Source organism: Engystomops pustulosus, chromosome 9 (genome assembly GCF_040894005.1).
Source record: "Engystomops pustulosus chromosome 9, aEngPut4.maternal, whole genome shotgun sequence".
NCBI classification, from domain to species: Eukaryota; Metazoa; Chordata; class Amphibia; order Anura; family Leptodactylidae; genus Engystomops; species Engystomops pustulosus.
In genome coordinates this window covers 9820540-9834822 of record NC_092419.1, presented here as the reverse complement: position 1 = coordinate 9834822, position 14283 = coordinate 9820540, and the positions used below count along the sequence as shown (strand labels likewise).

The following is a 14283-nucleotide window of genomic DNA, read 5'->3' as shown; positions in this document are numbered from 1 at the left end:
TTATATTTGAGAAGGCTTAAAAGTGAGGTCGTAGTTGACTAAGAAGCCATCGTTGTACATGTAGAGCTTATGGTCGTTTGGATTGTAAGACAGACTCTGGACCTTCTCCTTAGGTTTTTCCAGGGGAATACTGGGCCACCCTTCCTTCCCGGTTTTTGTATCATACATGTAGAATATCTCTTCTGTTTTAATGGTGATGGCTCTAGTCACATACAAGACGCCGCACACCATGAACGCATTGGTGGCCGCCGGCTTGTACAGGGAAGTGGTCCAGGTCTGTTTCACGACAAGAGATATGGGGTCTATTCTACTGATGACAATGTTTCCAGCATTTGCTTCAGTAGCATAAATTACCCAAAGCCCTTCTTCATCGGCGGCCATGTCAATGTCCTGGAATGGTGAGGATGAGTAGGAGAACCGGTTGTTGAAAGCCGCATCCGGAAGTCCAATGTTCACTTCCACTCTGTTGAGCTGTGGGTTGTATTTGCAGAGGTTTCTACTGTTGTAACAATTATAGTACATTGTTTTATTAAACATAATCATCCCACCGCCTTGCCCATAATGTCCACCAGGGATCCCTCTGTCCAAGTAGTGATTGTGGATCACGAGATCATTGTGTGTATTGTAGATACGTAAATAGTTCATGAGTCGTCCATCTGTATTGAGAGGAGACACCCAGTAAACGTTCTGATCAGCTCCGGCTAACGAATCTCTTCCCCATCCTCCGTATCTGTAGCCGGTTCCTAGATAATTGAGTTGGACCACATATGGTTTACTGATGTTCATAATGGATCTATGTAGACAGGTACCTGCACGATAAAACCATCACATGTATTTTTAGTGAATAGCAGAGGTTCCATACAATGATAAAGAAACAAATCAAGATACAGAGAATTGGGAGGTCTCTCAAATCATATTACACATTTTTATTAATTGTCTATTGTAAGTATAAGGTAGAGTGGTCTTTGGACCCACTGTGCCCTCAGAACAGTTTAAGGCCTCATACACACAACTGTTATGGGGGCCATGTTCTGGTCTCACCACACCGTGACCAAGCCGGATGGCCTCTTGGCTTCCTTTGGAGAGGGAAGGGGTGAAGAGTGCTCACCCCTCCTCTCTCCTGCTCATGGCGTTGTGCTCACCTAGGTTATGGCCCAGCCAAGCGGCCTAACTTGGGACCAATGCTCCCAATGCTATGGGAGCTATTAAACCACCCCTGTTGGATTTCAACTTTTATTCCCTGGGTAGAAATCTAAACATAGAATATTTATAGATAGGCTGTGGTCAGGGCAGGAAGAGGTGAAAAGGTCAGAGGCTAAAAGTCCGAGCAGGCAGCTACAGTTTTACATAAAGCCAAGCTAGAATATCGTCACCTATAGAAGAATATGGGAACTAATGGTCAGAGGCCAACAACACAGCTAGGAAACACGGGAATTTATGGTCTGGTCTTTATCGGTTTGTCCCTATTTTCCTGGGTGGAAGGTGCCATAAATTGCTTGAGGCAACATAGTAGAAATAATGTTGGGACACAGTGGCCATCTAATTTTAGAACCTGGAACATGCTTCCCTTGGGATCCAGGCAATGGTACCGGTGGCCAAAAGCTCAGAACAGTGAGGTGGAGGAAGGTGGTCAAGGCACCTTAGATAAGATGCTGAAGGGCATGGACTGGGGGTTTAGCATATTATTGCTTTACCGTTGTTGGTGAACCTTTGGCCTAGTGCCAGAGATGGCTTTCTGAGCTCTCCCTCTCGGCATGGGGCCTGGTCTGGAGCTGACATTGTTCCTGCTTTGCAATAGTAATCCTATGAGTAGACTCCATACTTTGAACAGCAGGTCAAGCCCATTCACTGTACCATACAGGGTAATTTCCCATCTCAGGGATCGTCCCCCACACACATTCTATAATTAGATAATTCCATTTAAATTTACTTGGTTGTGGTGAAATCGACCTCCAACCCAGAGCATGGAAGGCAAGAACATTACCAGTGATTACTCACTGGACAGATATTGATGGACTACCATGGCCATTATAATTAAGCACTAGTTCCTGTGGCTAAACATTTCATGGCAATTGGATATCCCTGCAGTTAATATTACAGAGCATTCAGGGGGGCATGGCCGTCGGACAACCCGGCAGATTCGGAAAAACCGCAGAATTCAAAAAACTATTTGTGTTGCAAGACACGCACTAACATGCACCAGGAAGAAGAAGGTGAACTCCGGCGGAAATCGGCATAGCAGCGACACCTGCTGGATATCAGGGGCACGACCTTGGTGAATCCCGCCAGACCCGAATCCTCGTCGGACAAAGTGCCGTGGGATCGCGACTGGACCAGGTAAGTAAATGTGCCCCAGTATTTCAACCCTTCCCTACCACATAAGTCATACAATAACCTTGGCACCTGAAGTCCATGTCCCTGCCCCAACACTTGGTAGCAACTGAACAGCATAATAAATTGGGTAAATTCCCATAATAATTCATCCAAAATTACCATTTGGACACTGAATAGTTTAATTTGTGTGATTAGCTAAAAGAGCAAAGAAACTTGTGCAACAATATGGCAGACTAACATGCTTTACCAAATGTGCTAAAACGGGTCTGTCCTAGGATGAAGTGTAAAAAACAATATTCTGTGATGACATACCATTGCTCACTGGAGGAGGAAGAGGGTACGGCATTGGGTTCATCTGGTTCTTTTCACAATTTTCAAGGCGTTTTTTCAGGGCAGCAATTTCTCTTCTGATAACCAGGACGTTGTTCTTATCGTAGACCTCCAGATGGTTCACCATGATGGAAATGTTACGGATCTATAGCAGAATGAAGAATGAAGAACAAACGTCTCGAGAATTATTGTTCACTTTAAACTATATCTTTATCTATACATCTATCTTTTTGAAGAAAGAAGACATCCAGTTGGTTGATTGTGCTTATATCCAAGCAGAATCCACCCACAATAAATATAATGGACATGACCTCACTCACCTCCTGGTGCAGAGTCTCCACCAGAACATTGGTTCCATTCATAGAAGATTTCAGCTGCAGTATCAGAGCCTCCATTTCTCTAATCTCCAACTTCACCAACTCAAAGTCCAGCTCCGTGTAGGACAATCCTCCCATCTCCATCACCTCCACACGCTTGGTCAGGTTCACCAGTCTCTCCATGGAGACAGCCAGTGTCCTCTCATAGTGGTGGATCTGTAAAGATATTACAGTTACATTGGAAGTGACATGACTAATATGTTACAGGAACTATAGGACTGGTGAATCCTGCACTTGGTACTCGAATGTTAAACCAAAATTACATGTTGTTGTGTCTCCTATGCACGGCCGACATCATGTCCTGACCCACGAGTGCTGGATTCACCTGTTCTATCATTTTGGCATCTCGCTGTCTCTGCCGGCAAGATATTTCTGTCTGTGCACCATGAATCCCTCCAGGAGATGACTTCATGGGACAGCAGTGACATTGAGAAGAGTACAAAGTGCTGGCTGGTGAGATGGCCTTTTCATTTTTTTCATACTTTTTCTGTTCCGTGCCCACTGTATATATTTTTTTCTCTGTTGTATGTTCTCTTTGTAGGTAGCAGAGCAGCTGACACATTCGGTACAGGGAGCAGAACATTACACATAACAATAGAAGGAGGCTTTATGGAGAAGTACAATTTGTAGAAAATAGTACAGTACAGGTAGCACAGGTAGAGGGCAGTACAGTACATGTAGTACAGGTAGAGGGCAGTACAGTGTATGTACAGGTAGAGGGCAGTACAGTACATGTAGTACAGGTAGAGGGCAGTACAGTGTATGTACAGGTAGAGGGCAGTACAGTGTATGTACAGGTAGAGGACAGTACAGTGTATGTACAGGTAGAGGCCAGTACAGTGTATGCACAGGTAGAGGGCAGTACAGTGTATGTACAGGTAGAGGGCAGTACAGTGTATGTACAGGTAGAGGGCAGTACAGTGAATGTACAGGTAGAGGGCAGTGCAGTGTATGTACAGGTAGAGGGCAGTACAGTACAGGTAGCACAGGTAGAGGGTAGTACAGTGTATGTACAGGTAGAGGGCAGTACAGTGTATGTACAGGTAGGGGGCAGTACAGTGTATGTACAGGTAGAGGGCAGTACAGTGTATGTACAGGTAGAGGCCAGTACAGTGTATGTACAGGTAGAGGGCAGTACAGTGTATGTACAGGTAGAGGGCAGTACAGTGTATGTACAGGTAGAGGGCAGTACAGTGAATGTACAGGTAGAGGGCAGTGCAGTGTATGTACAGGTAGAGGGCAGTACAGTGTATGTACAGGTAGAGGGCAGTACAGTGAATGTACAGGTAGAGGGCAGTGCAGTGTATGTACAGGTAGAGGGCAGTACAGTGTATGTACATGTAGGGGGCAGTACAGTGTATGTACAGGTAGAGGGCAGTACAGTGTATGTACAGGTAGAGAGCAGTACAGTACATGTACAGGTAGAGGGCAGTGCAGTGTATGTACAGGTAGAGGGCAGTACAGTGTATGTATAGGTAGAGGACAGTACAGTGTATGTACAGGTAGGGGGCAGTACTGTGTATGTACAGGTAGAGGGCAGTACAGTGTATGTACAGGTAGAGGGCAGTGCAGTGTATATACAGGTAGAGGGGAGTACAGTGTATATACAGGTAGAGGGTAGTACAGTGTATGTACAGGTAGAGGGCAGTACAGTGTATGTACAGGTAAAGGGCAGGACAGTGTATGTACAGGTAGAGGGCAGGACAGTGTATGTACAGGTAGAGGGCAGGACAGTGTATGTACAGGTAGAGGGCAGGACAGTGTATGTACAGGTAGAGGGCAGTACAGTGTATGTACAGGTAGAGGGCAGTACAGTGTATGTACAGGTAGAGGCCAGTACAGTGTATATACAGGTAGAGGGCAGTGCAGTGTATGTACAGGTAGAGGGCAGTGCATTGTATGTACAGGTAGAGAGCAGTACAGTGTATGTACAGGTAGAGGGCAGTACAGTGTATGTACAGGTAGAGGGCAGTACAGTGTATGTACAGGTAGAGGGCAGTACAGTGTATGTACAGGTAGAGGCCAGTACAGTGTATATACAGGTAGAGGGCAGTGCAGTGTATGTACAGGTAGAGGGCAGTGCATTGTATGTACAGGTAGAGAGCAGTACAGTGTATGTACAGGTAGAGAGCAGTAAAGTGTATGTACAGGTAGAGGGCAGTACAGTGTATGTACAGGTAGAGGCCAGTACAGTGTATATACAGGTAGAGGGCAGTGCAGTGTATGTACAGGTAGAGGGCAGTACAGTGTATATACAGGTAGATGGCAGTACAGTGTATGTACAGGTAGAGGGCAGTACAGTGTATGTACAGGTAGAGGGCAGTGCAGTGTATGTACAGGTAGAGGGCAGTACAGTGTATGTACAGGTAGAGGCCAGTACAGTGTATGTACAGGTAGAGGGCAGTACAGTGTATGTACAGGTAGAGGGCAGTACAGTGTATGTACAGGTAGAGGGCAATACAGTGTATGTACAGGTAGAGGGCAGTACAGTGTATGTACAGGTAGAGGGCAGTACAGTGAATGTACAGGTAGAGGGCAGTGCAGTGTATGTACAGGTAGAGGGCAGTACAGTGTATGTACAGGTAGAGGGCAGTACAGTGAATGTACAGGTAGAGGGCAGTACAGTGAATGTACAGGTAGAGGGCAGTGCAGTGTATGTACAGGTAGAGGGCAGTACAGTGTATGTACATGTAGGGGGCAGTACAGTGTATGTACAGGTAGAGGGCAGTACAGTGTATGTACAGGTAGAGAGCAGTACAGTACATGTACAGGTAGAGGGCAGTGCAGTGTATGTACAGGTAGAGGGCAGTACAGTGAATGTACAGGTAGAGGGCAGTGCAGTGTATGTACAGGTAGAGGGCAGTACAGTGTATGTACAGGTAGAGGGCAGTACAGTGAATGTACAGGTAGAGGGCAGTACAGTGAATGTACAGGTAGAGGGCAGTGCAGTGTATGTACAGGTAGAGGGCAGTACAGTGTATGTACATGTAGGGGGCAGTACAGTGTATGTACAGGTAGAGGGCAGTACAGTGTATGTACAGGTAGAGAGCAGTACAGTACATGTACAGGTAGAGGGCAGTGCAGTGTATGTACAGGTAGAGGGCAGTACAGTGTATGTATAGGTAGAGGACAGTACAGTGTATGTACAGGTAGGGGGCAGTACTGTGTATGTACAGGTAGAGGGCAGTACAGTGTATGTACAGGTAGAGGGCAGTGCAGTGTATATACAGGTAGAGGGGAGTACAGTGTATATACAGGTAGAGGGTAGTACAGTGTATGTACAGGTAGAGGGCAGTACAGTGTATGTACAGGTAAAGGGCAGGACAGTGTATGTACAGGTAGAGGGCAGGACAGTGTATGTACAGGTAGAGGGCAGGACAGTGTATGTACAGGTAGAGGGCAGGACAGTGTATGTACAGGTAGAGGGCAGTACAGTGTATGTACAGGTAGAGGGCAGTACAGTGTATGTACAGGTAGAGGCCAGTACAGTGTATATACAGGTAGAGGGCAGTGCAGTGTATGTACAGGTAGAGGGCAGTGCAGTGTATGTACAGGTAGAGGGCAGTACAGCGTATGTACAGGTAGAGGGCAGTACAGCGTATATACAGGTAGAGGGCAGTACAGTGTATATACTGGTAGATGGCAGTACAGTGTATGTACAGGTAGAGGGCAGTACAGTGTATGTACAGGTAGAGGGCAGTACAGTGTATGTACAGGTAGAGGGCAGTGCAGTGTATGTACAGGTAGAGGGCAGTACAGTTTATGTACAGGTAGAGGACAGTACAGTGTATATACAGGTAGAGGGCAGTACAGTGTATATACAGGTAGAGGGCAGTACAGTGTATGTACAGGTAGAGGGCAGTGCAGTGTATGTACAGGTAGAGGGCAGTACAGTGTATGTACAGGTAGAGGGCAGTGCAGTGTATGTACAGGTAGAGGGCAGTACAGTGTATGTACAGGTAGAGGGCAGTACAGTGTATGTACAGGTAGAGGGCAGTGCAGTGTATGTACAGGTAGAGGGCAGTACAGTTTATGTACAGGTAGAGGACAGTACAGTGTATATACAGGTAGAGGGCAGTACAGTGTATATACAGGTAGAGGGCAGTACAGTGTATATACAGGTAGAGGGCAGTGCAGTGTATGTACAGGTAGAGGGCAGTACAGTGTATGTACAGGTAGAGGGCAGTGCAGTGTATGTACAGGTGGAGGGCAGTGCAGTGTATGTACAGGTAGAGGGCAGTGCAGTGTATGTACAGGTAGAGGGCAGTACAGTGTATGTACAGGTAGAGGGCAGTACAGTGTATGTACAGGTAGAGGGCAGTGCAGTGTATGTACAGGTGGAAGGCAGTACTGTGTATGTACAGGTAGAGGGCAGGACAGTGTATGTACAGGTAGAGGGCAGTGCAGTGTATGTACAGGTAGAGGGCAGGACAGTGTATCTACAGGTAGAGGGCAGGACAGTGTATGTACAGGTAGAGGGCAGGACAGTGTATGTACAGGTAGAGGGCAGGACAGTGTATGTACAGGTAGAGGGCAGTACAGTGTATGTACAGGTAGAGGGCAGGACAGTGTATCTACAGGTAGAGGGCAGGACAGTGTATGTACAGGTAGAGGGCAGGACAGTGTATGTACAGGTAGAGGGCAGGACAGTGTATGTACAGGTAGAGGGCAGTACAGTGTATGTACAGGTAGAAGGCAGTGCAATGTATGTACAGGTAGAGGGCAGTACAGTGTATGTACAGGTAGAGGGCAGTACAGTGTATGTACAGGTAGATGGCAGTACAGTGTATATACAGGTAGAGGGCAGTACTGTGTATGTACAGGTAGAGGGCAGTGCAGTGTATATACAGGTAGAGGGCAGTGCAGTGTATGTACAGGTAGAGGGCAGTGCAGTGTATGTACAGGTAGAGGGCAGTGCAGTGTATGTACAGGTAGAGGGCAGTGCAGTGTATGTACAGGTAGAGGGCAGTGCAGTGTATGTACAGGTAGAGGGCAGTACAATGTATGTACAAGTAGATGGCAGTACAGTGTATGTACAGGTAGAGGGCAGTACAGTGTATGTACAGGTAGAGGGCAGTACAGTGTATGTACAGGTAGGGGGCAGTACAGTGTATGTACAGGTAGAGGGCAGTACAGCGTATGTACAGGTAGAGGGCAGTGCAGCGTATGTACAGGTAGAGGGCAGTACAGCGTATGTACAGGTAGAGGGCAGTACAGTGTATGTACAGGTAGATGGCAGTACAGTGTATGTACAGGTAGAGGGCAGTACAGTGTATGTACAGGTAGAGGGCAGTACAGTGTATGTACAGGTTGAGGCAGTACAGTGTATGTACAGGTAGAGGGCAGTGCATTGTATGTACATGTAGAGAGCAGTACAGTGTATGTACAGGTAGAGGGCAGTACAGTGTATGTACAGGTAGAGAGCAGTACAGTGTATGTACAGGTAGAGAGCAGTACAGTGTATGTACAAGTAGAGGGCAGGACAGTGTATGTACAGGTAGAGGGGAAAACAGTGTATGTACAGGTAGAGGGGAGTACAGTGTATGTACAGGTAGAGCGCAGTACAGTGTATGTACAGGTAGAGGGCAGTACAGTGTATCTACAGGTAGAGGGCAGGACAGTGTATGTACAGGTAGAGGGGAGTACAGTGTATGTACAGGTAGAGCGCAGTACAGTGTATCTACAGGTAGAGGGCAGTACAGTGTATGTACAGGTAGAGGGCAGTACAGTGTATGTACAGGTAGAGGGCAGTACAGTGTATATACAGGTAGAGGGCAGTACAGTGTATATACAGGTAGAGGGCAGTACAGTGTATGTACAGGTAGAGGGCAGTACAGTGTATGTACAGGTAGGGGGCAGTACAGTGTATGTACAGGTAGAGGGCAGTACAGTGTATGTACATGTAGAGAGCAGTACAGTGTATGTACAGGTAGAGGGCAGGACAGTGTATGTACAGGTAGAGGGCAGTGCAGTGTATGTACAGGTAGAGAGCAGTGCATTGTATGTACAGGTAGAGAGCAGTACAGTGTATGTACAGGTAGAGGGCAGTACAGTGTATGTACAGGTAGAGAGCAGTACAGTGTATGTACAGGTAGAGAGCAGTACAGTGTATGTACAAGTAGAGGGCAGGACAGTGTATGTACAGGTAGAGGGGAGTACAGTGTATGTACAGGTAGAGGGGAGTACAGTGTATGTAAAGGTAGAGCGCAGTACAGTGTATGTACAGGTAGAGGGCAGTACAGTGTATCTACAGGTAGAGGGCAGGACAGTGTATGTACAGGTAGAGGGGAGTACAGTGTATGTACAGGTAGAGGGCAGTGCATTGTATGTACAGGTTGAGGCAGTACAGTGTATGTACAGGTAGAGGGCAGTGCATTGTATGTACAGGTAGAGAGCAGTACAGTGTATGTACAGGTAGAGGGCAGTACAATGTATGTACAGGTAGAGGGCAGTACAGTGTATGTACAGGTAGATGGCAGTACAGTGTATGTACAGGTAGAGGGCAGTACAGTGTATGTACAGGTAGAGGGCAGTACAGTGTATGTACAGGTAGAGGGCAGTACAGTGTATGTACAGGTAGAGGGCAGTACAGTGTATGTACAGGTAGAGAGCAGTACAGTGTATGTACAGGTAGAGGGCAGTACAGTGTATATACAGGTAGATGGCAGTGCAGTGTATGTACAGGTAGAGGGCAGTGCAGTGTATGTACAGGTAGAGGGCAGTACAGTGTATGTACAGGTAGAGGGGAGTACAGTGTATGTACAGGTAGATGGCAGTGCAGTGTATGTACAGGTAGAGGGCAGTACAGTGTATGTACAGGTAGGGGGCAGTACAGTGTATGTACAGGTAGAGGGCAGTACAGTGTATGTACAGGTAGAGGGCAGTACAGTGTATGTACAGGTAGAGGGGAGTACAGTGTATGTACAGGTAGAGGGGAGTACAGTGTATGTACAGGTAGATGGCAGTGCAGTGTATATACAGGTATAGGGCAGTACAGTGTATATACAGGTATAGGGCAGTACAGTGTATGTACAGGTAGAGGGGAGTACAGTGTATGTACAGGTAGAGGGGAGTACAGTGTATGTACAGGTAGAGGGCAGTACAGTGTATATACAGGTATAGGGCAGTACAGTGTATGTACAGGTAGAGGGCAGTACAGTGTATGTACAGGTAGAGGGCAGTACAGTGTATGTACAGGTAGAGGGGAGTACAGTGTATGTACAGGTAGATGGCAGTGCAGTGTATGTACAGGTAGAGGGCAGTACAGTGTATGTACAGGTAGGGGGCAGTACAGTGTATGTACAGGTAGAGGGCAGGACAGTGTATGTACAGGTAGAGGGCAGTGCAGTGTATGTACAGGTAGAGAGCAGTACAGTAAATGTACAGGTAGGGGGCAGTACAGTGTATGTACAGGTAGAGGGCAGTACAGTGTATGTACAGGTAGAGGGCAGTACAGTGTATGTACAGGTAGAGGGCAGTGCAGTGTATGTACAGGTAGAGGGCAGTACAGTGTATGTACAGGTAGGGGGCAGTACAGTGTATGTACAGGTAGAGGGCAGTACAGTGTATGTACAGGTAGAGAGCAGTACAGTGTATGTACAGGTAGAGGGCAGTACAGTGTATGTACAGGTAGAGGGCAGTGCAGTGTATGTACAGGTAGAGGGCAGTACAGCGTATGTACAGGTAGAGGGCAGTACAGTGTATGTACATTTAGAGGGCAGTGCAGTGTATGTACAGGTAGAGGGTAGTACAGTGTATATACAGGTAGAGGGCAGTGCATTGTATGTACAGGTTGAGGCAGTACAGTGTATGTACAGGTAGAGGGCAGTGCATTGTATGTACAGGTAGAGAGCAGTACAGTGTATGTACAGGTAGAGGGCAGTACAGTGTATGTACAGGTAGAGAGCAGTACAGTGTATGTACAGGTAGAGGGGAGTACAGTGTATATACAGGTAGATGGCAGTGCAGTGTATGTACAGGTAGAGGGCAGTACAGTGTATGTACAGGTAGAGGGCAGTACAGTGTATGTACAGGTAGAGGGGAGTACAGTGTATGTACAGGTAGATGGCAGTGCAGTGTATGTACAGGTAGAGGGCAGTACAGTGTATGTACAGGTAGGGGGCAGTACAGTGTATGTACAGGTAGAGGGCAGTACAGTGTATGTACATGTAGAGAGCAGTACAGTGTATGTACAGGTAGAGGGCAGTACAGTGTATGTACAGGTAGGGGGCAGTGCAGTGTATGTACAGGTAGAGGGCAGTACAGCGTATGTACAGGTAGAGGGCAGTACAGTGTATGTACATTTAGAGGGCAGTACAGTGTATGTACAGGTAGAGGGCAGTACAGTGTATGTACAGGTAGAGGGCAGTGCAGTGTATGTACAGGTAGAGGGCAGTACAGCGTATGTACAGGTAGAGGGCAGTACAGTGTATGTACATTTAGAGGGCAGTACAGTGTATGTACAGGTAGAGGGTAGTACAGTGTATATACAGGTAGAGGGCAGTGCATTGTATGTACAGGTTGAGGCAGTACAGTGTATGTACAGGTAGAGGGCAGTACAGTGTATGTACAGGTAGAGGGGAGTACAGTGTATGTACAGGTAGAGGGCAGTACAGTGTATGTACAGGTAGAGAGCAGTACAGTGTATGTACAGGTAGAGGGCAGTACAGTGTATGTACAGGTAGAGAGCAGTACAGTGTATGTACAGGTAGAGGGCAGTACAGTGTATGTACAGGTAGAGGGGAGTACAGTGTATGTACAGGTAGAGGGCAGTACAGTGTATGTACAGGTAGAGAGCAGTACAGTGTATGTACAGGTAGAGGGCAGTGCATTGTATGTACAGGTAGAGAGCAGTACAGTGTATGTACAGGTAGAGGGGAGTACAGTGTATATACAGGTAGATGGCAGTGCAGTGTATGTACAGGTAGAGGGCAGTACAGTGTATCTACAGGTAGAGAGCAGTACAGTGTATGTACAGGTAGATGGCAGTACAGTGTATGTACAGGTAGAGGACAGTACAGTGTATGTACAGGTAGAGGGCAGTGCAGTGTATGTACAGGTAGAGGGCAGTACAGTGTATCTACAGGTAGAGAGCAGTACAGTAAATGTACAGGTAGGGGGCAGTACAGTGTATGTACAGGTAGAGGGCAGTACAGTGTATGTACAGGTAGAGGGGAGTACAGTGTATGTACAGGTAGAGGGCAGTACAGTGTATCTACAGGTAGAGAGCAGTACAGTAAATGTACAGGTAGGGGGCAGTACAGTGTATGTACAGGTAGAGGGCAGTACAGTGTATGTACAGGTAGAGGGCAGTACAGTGTATGTACAGGTAGAGGGCAGTGCAGTGTATGTACAGGTAGGGGGCAGTACAGTGTATGTACAGGTAGAGGGCAGTACAGTGTATGTACAGGTAGAGGGCAGTACATTGTATATACAGGTAGAGGCAGTACAGTGTATGTACAGGTAGAGGGCAGTACAGTGTATGTACAGGTAGGGGGCAGTACAGTGTATGTACAGGTAGAGGGCAGTACAGTGTATGTACAGGTAGAGGGCAGTACAGTAAATGTACAGGTAGAGGGCAGAAAAACATTAAAAACATTGCGTGGGGAAACGTATGATGAACCTTATTTCTTCCTCCTTACTTTTTTCTTTTACTTTCAACAATTCCTTTCTCTGTGTTCTTAAAGCTACATTGTGCGCTATTTTGATTTATTGCTATAATGTCTTTGTCTTTGTTTTTGCCGTATATTTAGTTCTTGAGCTTCCTCTTTGAATTTTTCAAAGGTTGAACACTTTCATCTTTGATGGTCCTTGGTAAGTGGCCGCTACGTGCATCTAATATGCTGTCAGTTGCTGTTTTCTTCCTAAAGAGCTTTGTTTCGATCCTTTTGTCCTCACCTTTATAGATATTAAGATCCAGAAAATGAACCTGATTTTTGCTGTATTCTACTGTTAATTTTATGTTCAGTTCATTCTCATTGAGAGCTTCAAAATACTCAAGAAGTTCGGTTTTCTTTCCTTTCCAGATGCATACCACATCATCTATGTATCAACACCGTAGAACGATGTGTTTCTTCCGACCTCGGTGGTCTTCTTTGAATACATGCTCCTCCTCCCACCATCCTAAAAATAGGTTGGCAAAAGGTGGTGCGCAGGCGGCGCCCATGGCCGTTCCATGGATTTGCAGATAGAATCGGCCATTGGAAATAAAATCAAGCATGAAGCGTAACAGCTGCAGGATAAATTTTCTCAGTTTTGGGTTGTATTCAGAATCTTTTTGCAGGAAAAATTCTACTGCTTTACAACCCAAATCATGTCCTAAACTTTCGACATCACAAGTGGTTAGAATCTCATCATCTTCAAGGGTCACACCATCCAGATCCTCTACGATCTACATGGTGCCCCTGGTATAAGATGGTAATTGGTATGATATTTTTGTGATTCATTGTCCAGCCATTGGCTTGCCTTATCAGTTGGACAGCCAATGCCCGATACATTCGGTCTTCCAGGAGGACATTCTACATTCTTATGTACTTTCGATAACATGTATAAAGTCAACACTTTAGGATGTTTATTGCTGAGGAAAGCTTCTTCCTGTTTCGTTATTGCTCGATTTTCCTGGCCATCTGCAATGAGAATCTGCATATTCTTCCCCGGAGTCCGTGGTTGGATCGGCCCGTAGGACTTTATAACATTTTTGGTTATGAAGTTGTTTATTAGCTTCCGTCACATACATGTCCTTAGGCTATAGGACAGCGTTGCCTCCCGCGTCCAATTTCTTTGACACTACATCATCTAAATCCCTCAATTCTCAGCGGGCAATCTTCTCAATTTTGGTTAAATTACTTTTATAATTTTCTTATTCTGTGAGGGCCATGATATCAGATGTTACTACGTCTATGAAGACTTTTACTTGTTGGCTCCTCTCCAGAATGGTTACATTTTTAGATTTTGGTTTGTTTAGTATTTTCCCCTTCTACTTCTTCAGAATTGGATATTAGATGTAATAATGCTTCTCGATCATCCTCTGTATTCTCAGTACAAAATTTTCTGACATTAGAGATTCTAATTTTGCCAGAGCTTCTCTTCTTCCTCTGTTTTCTCTTTAAACTTTTTTTTTTTAGGCTTAAAAATGTTTTTGTACACGAATGTTCTACCAAATAAAGGTAGATCCTTAATTATTTCATGTTTGTTGGGAAGTCTTGGTAGACAAAAATGAAAACCCTTCTTGAGTGCTGAAGCC

General features: G+C 45.9%; 1 protein-coding gene across 1 annotated transcript in view; it reads right to left on the bottom strand.

Annotated features, from left to right (window-relative positions):
- The window catches only part of LOC140077511 (olfactomedin-4-like), a 32644-nt gene continuing 18361 nt past the window's right edge, over positions 1 to 14283 (bottom strand). Inside the window, exons 3-5 of the mRNA XM_072124757.1 lie at positions 2985 to 3197; positions 2647 to 2809; positions 1 to 809 (exon numbers count right to left, since the gene is read on the bottom strand). Of these exons, the coding sequence (XP_071980858.1) occupies positions 1 to 809; positions 2647 to 2809; positions 2985 to 3197 (1185 nt within the window). The remainder of the gene's footprint in view (positions 810 to 2646; positions 2810 to 2984; positions 3198 to 14283) is intronic.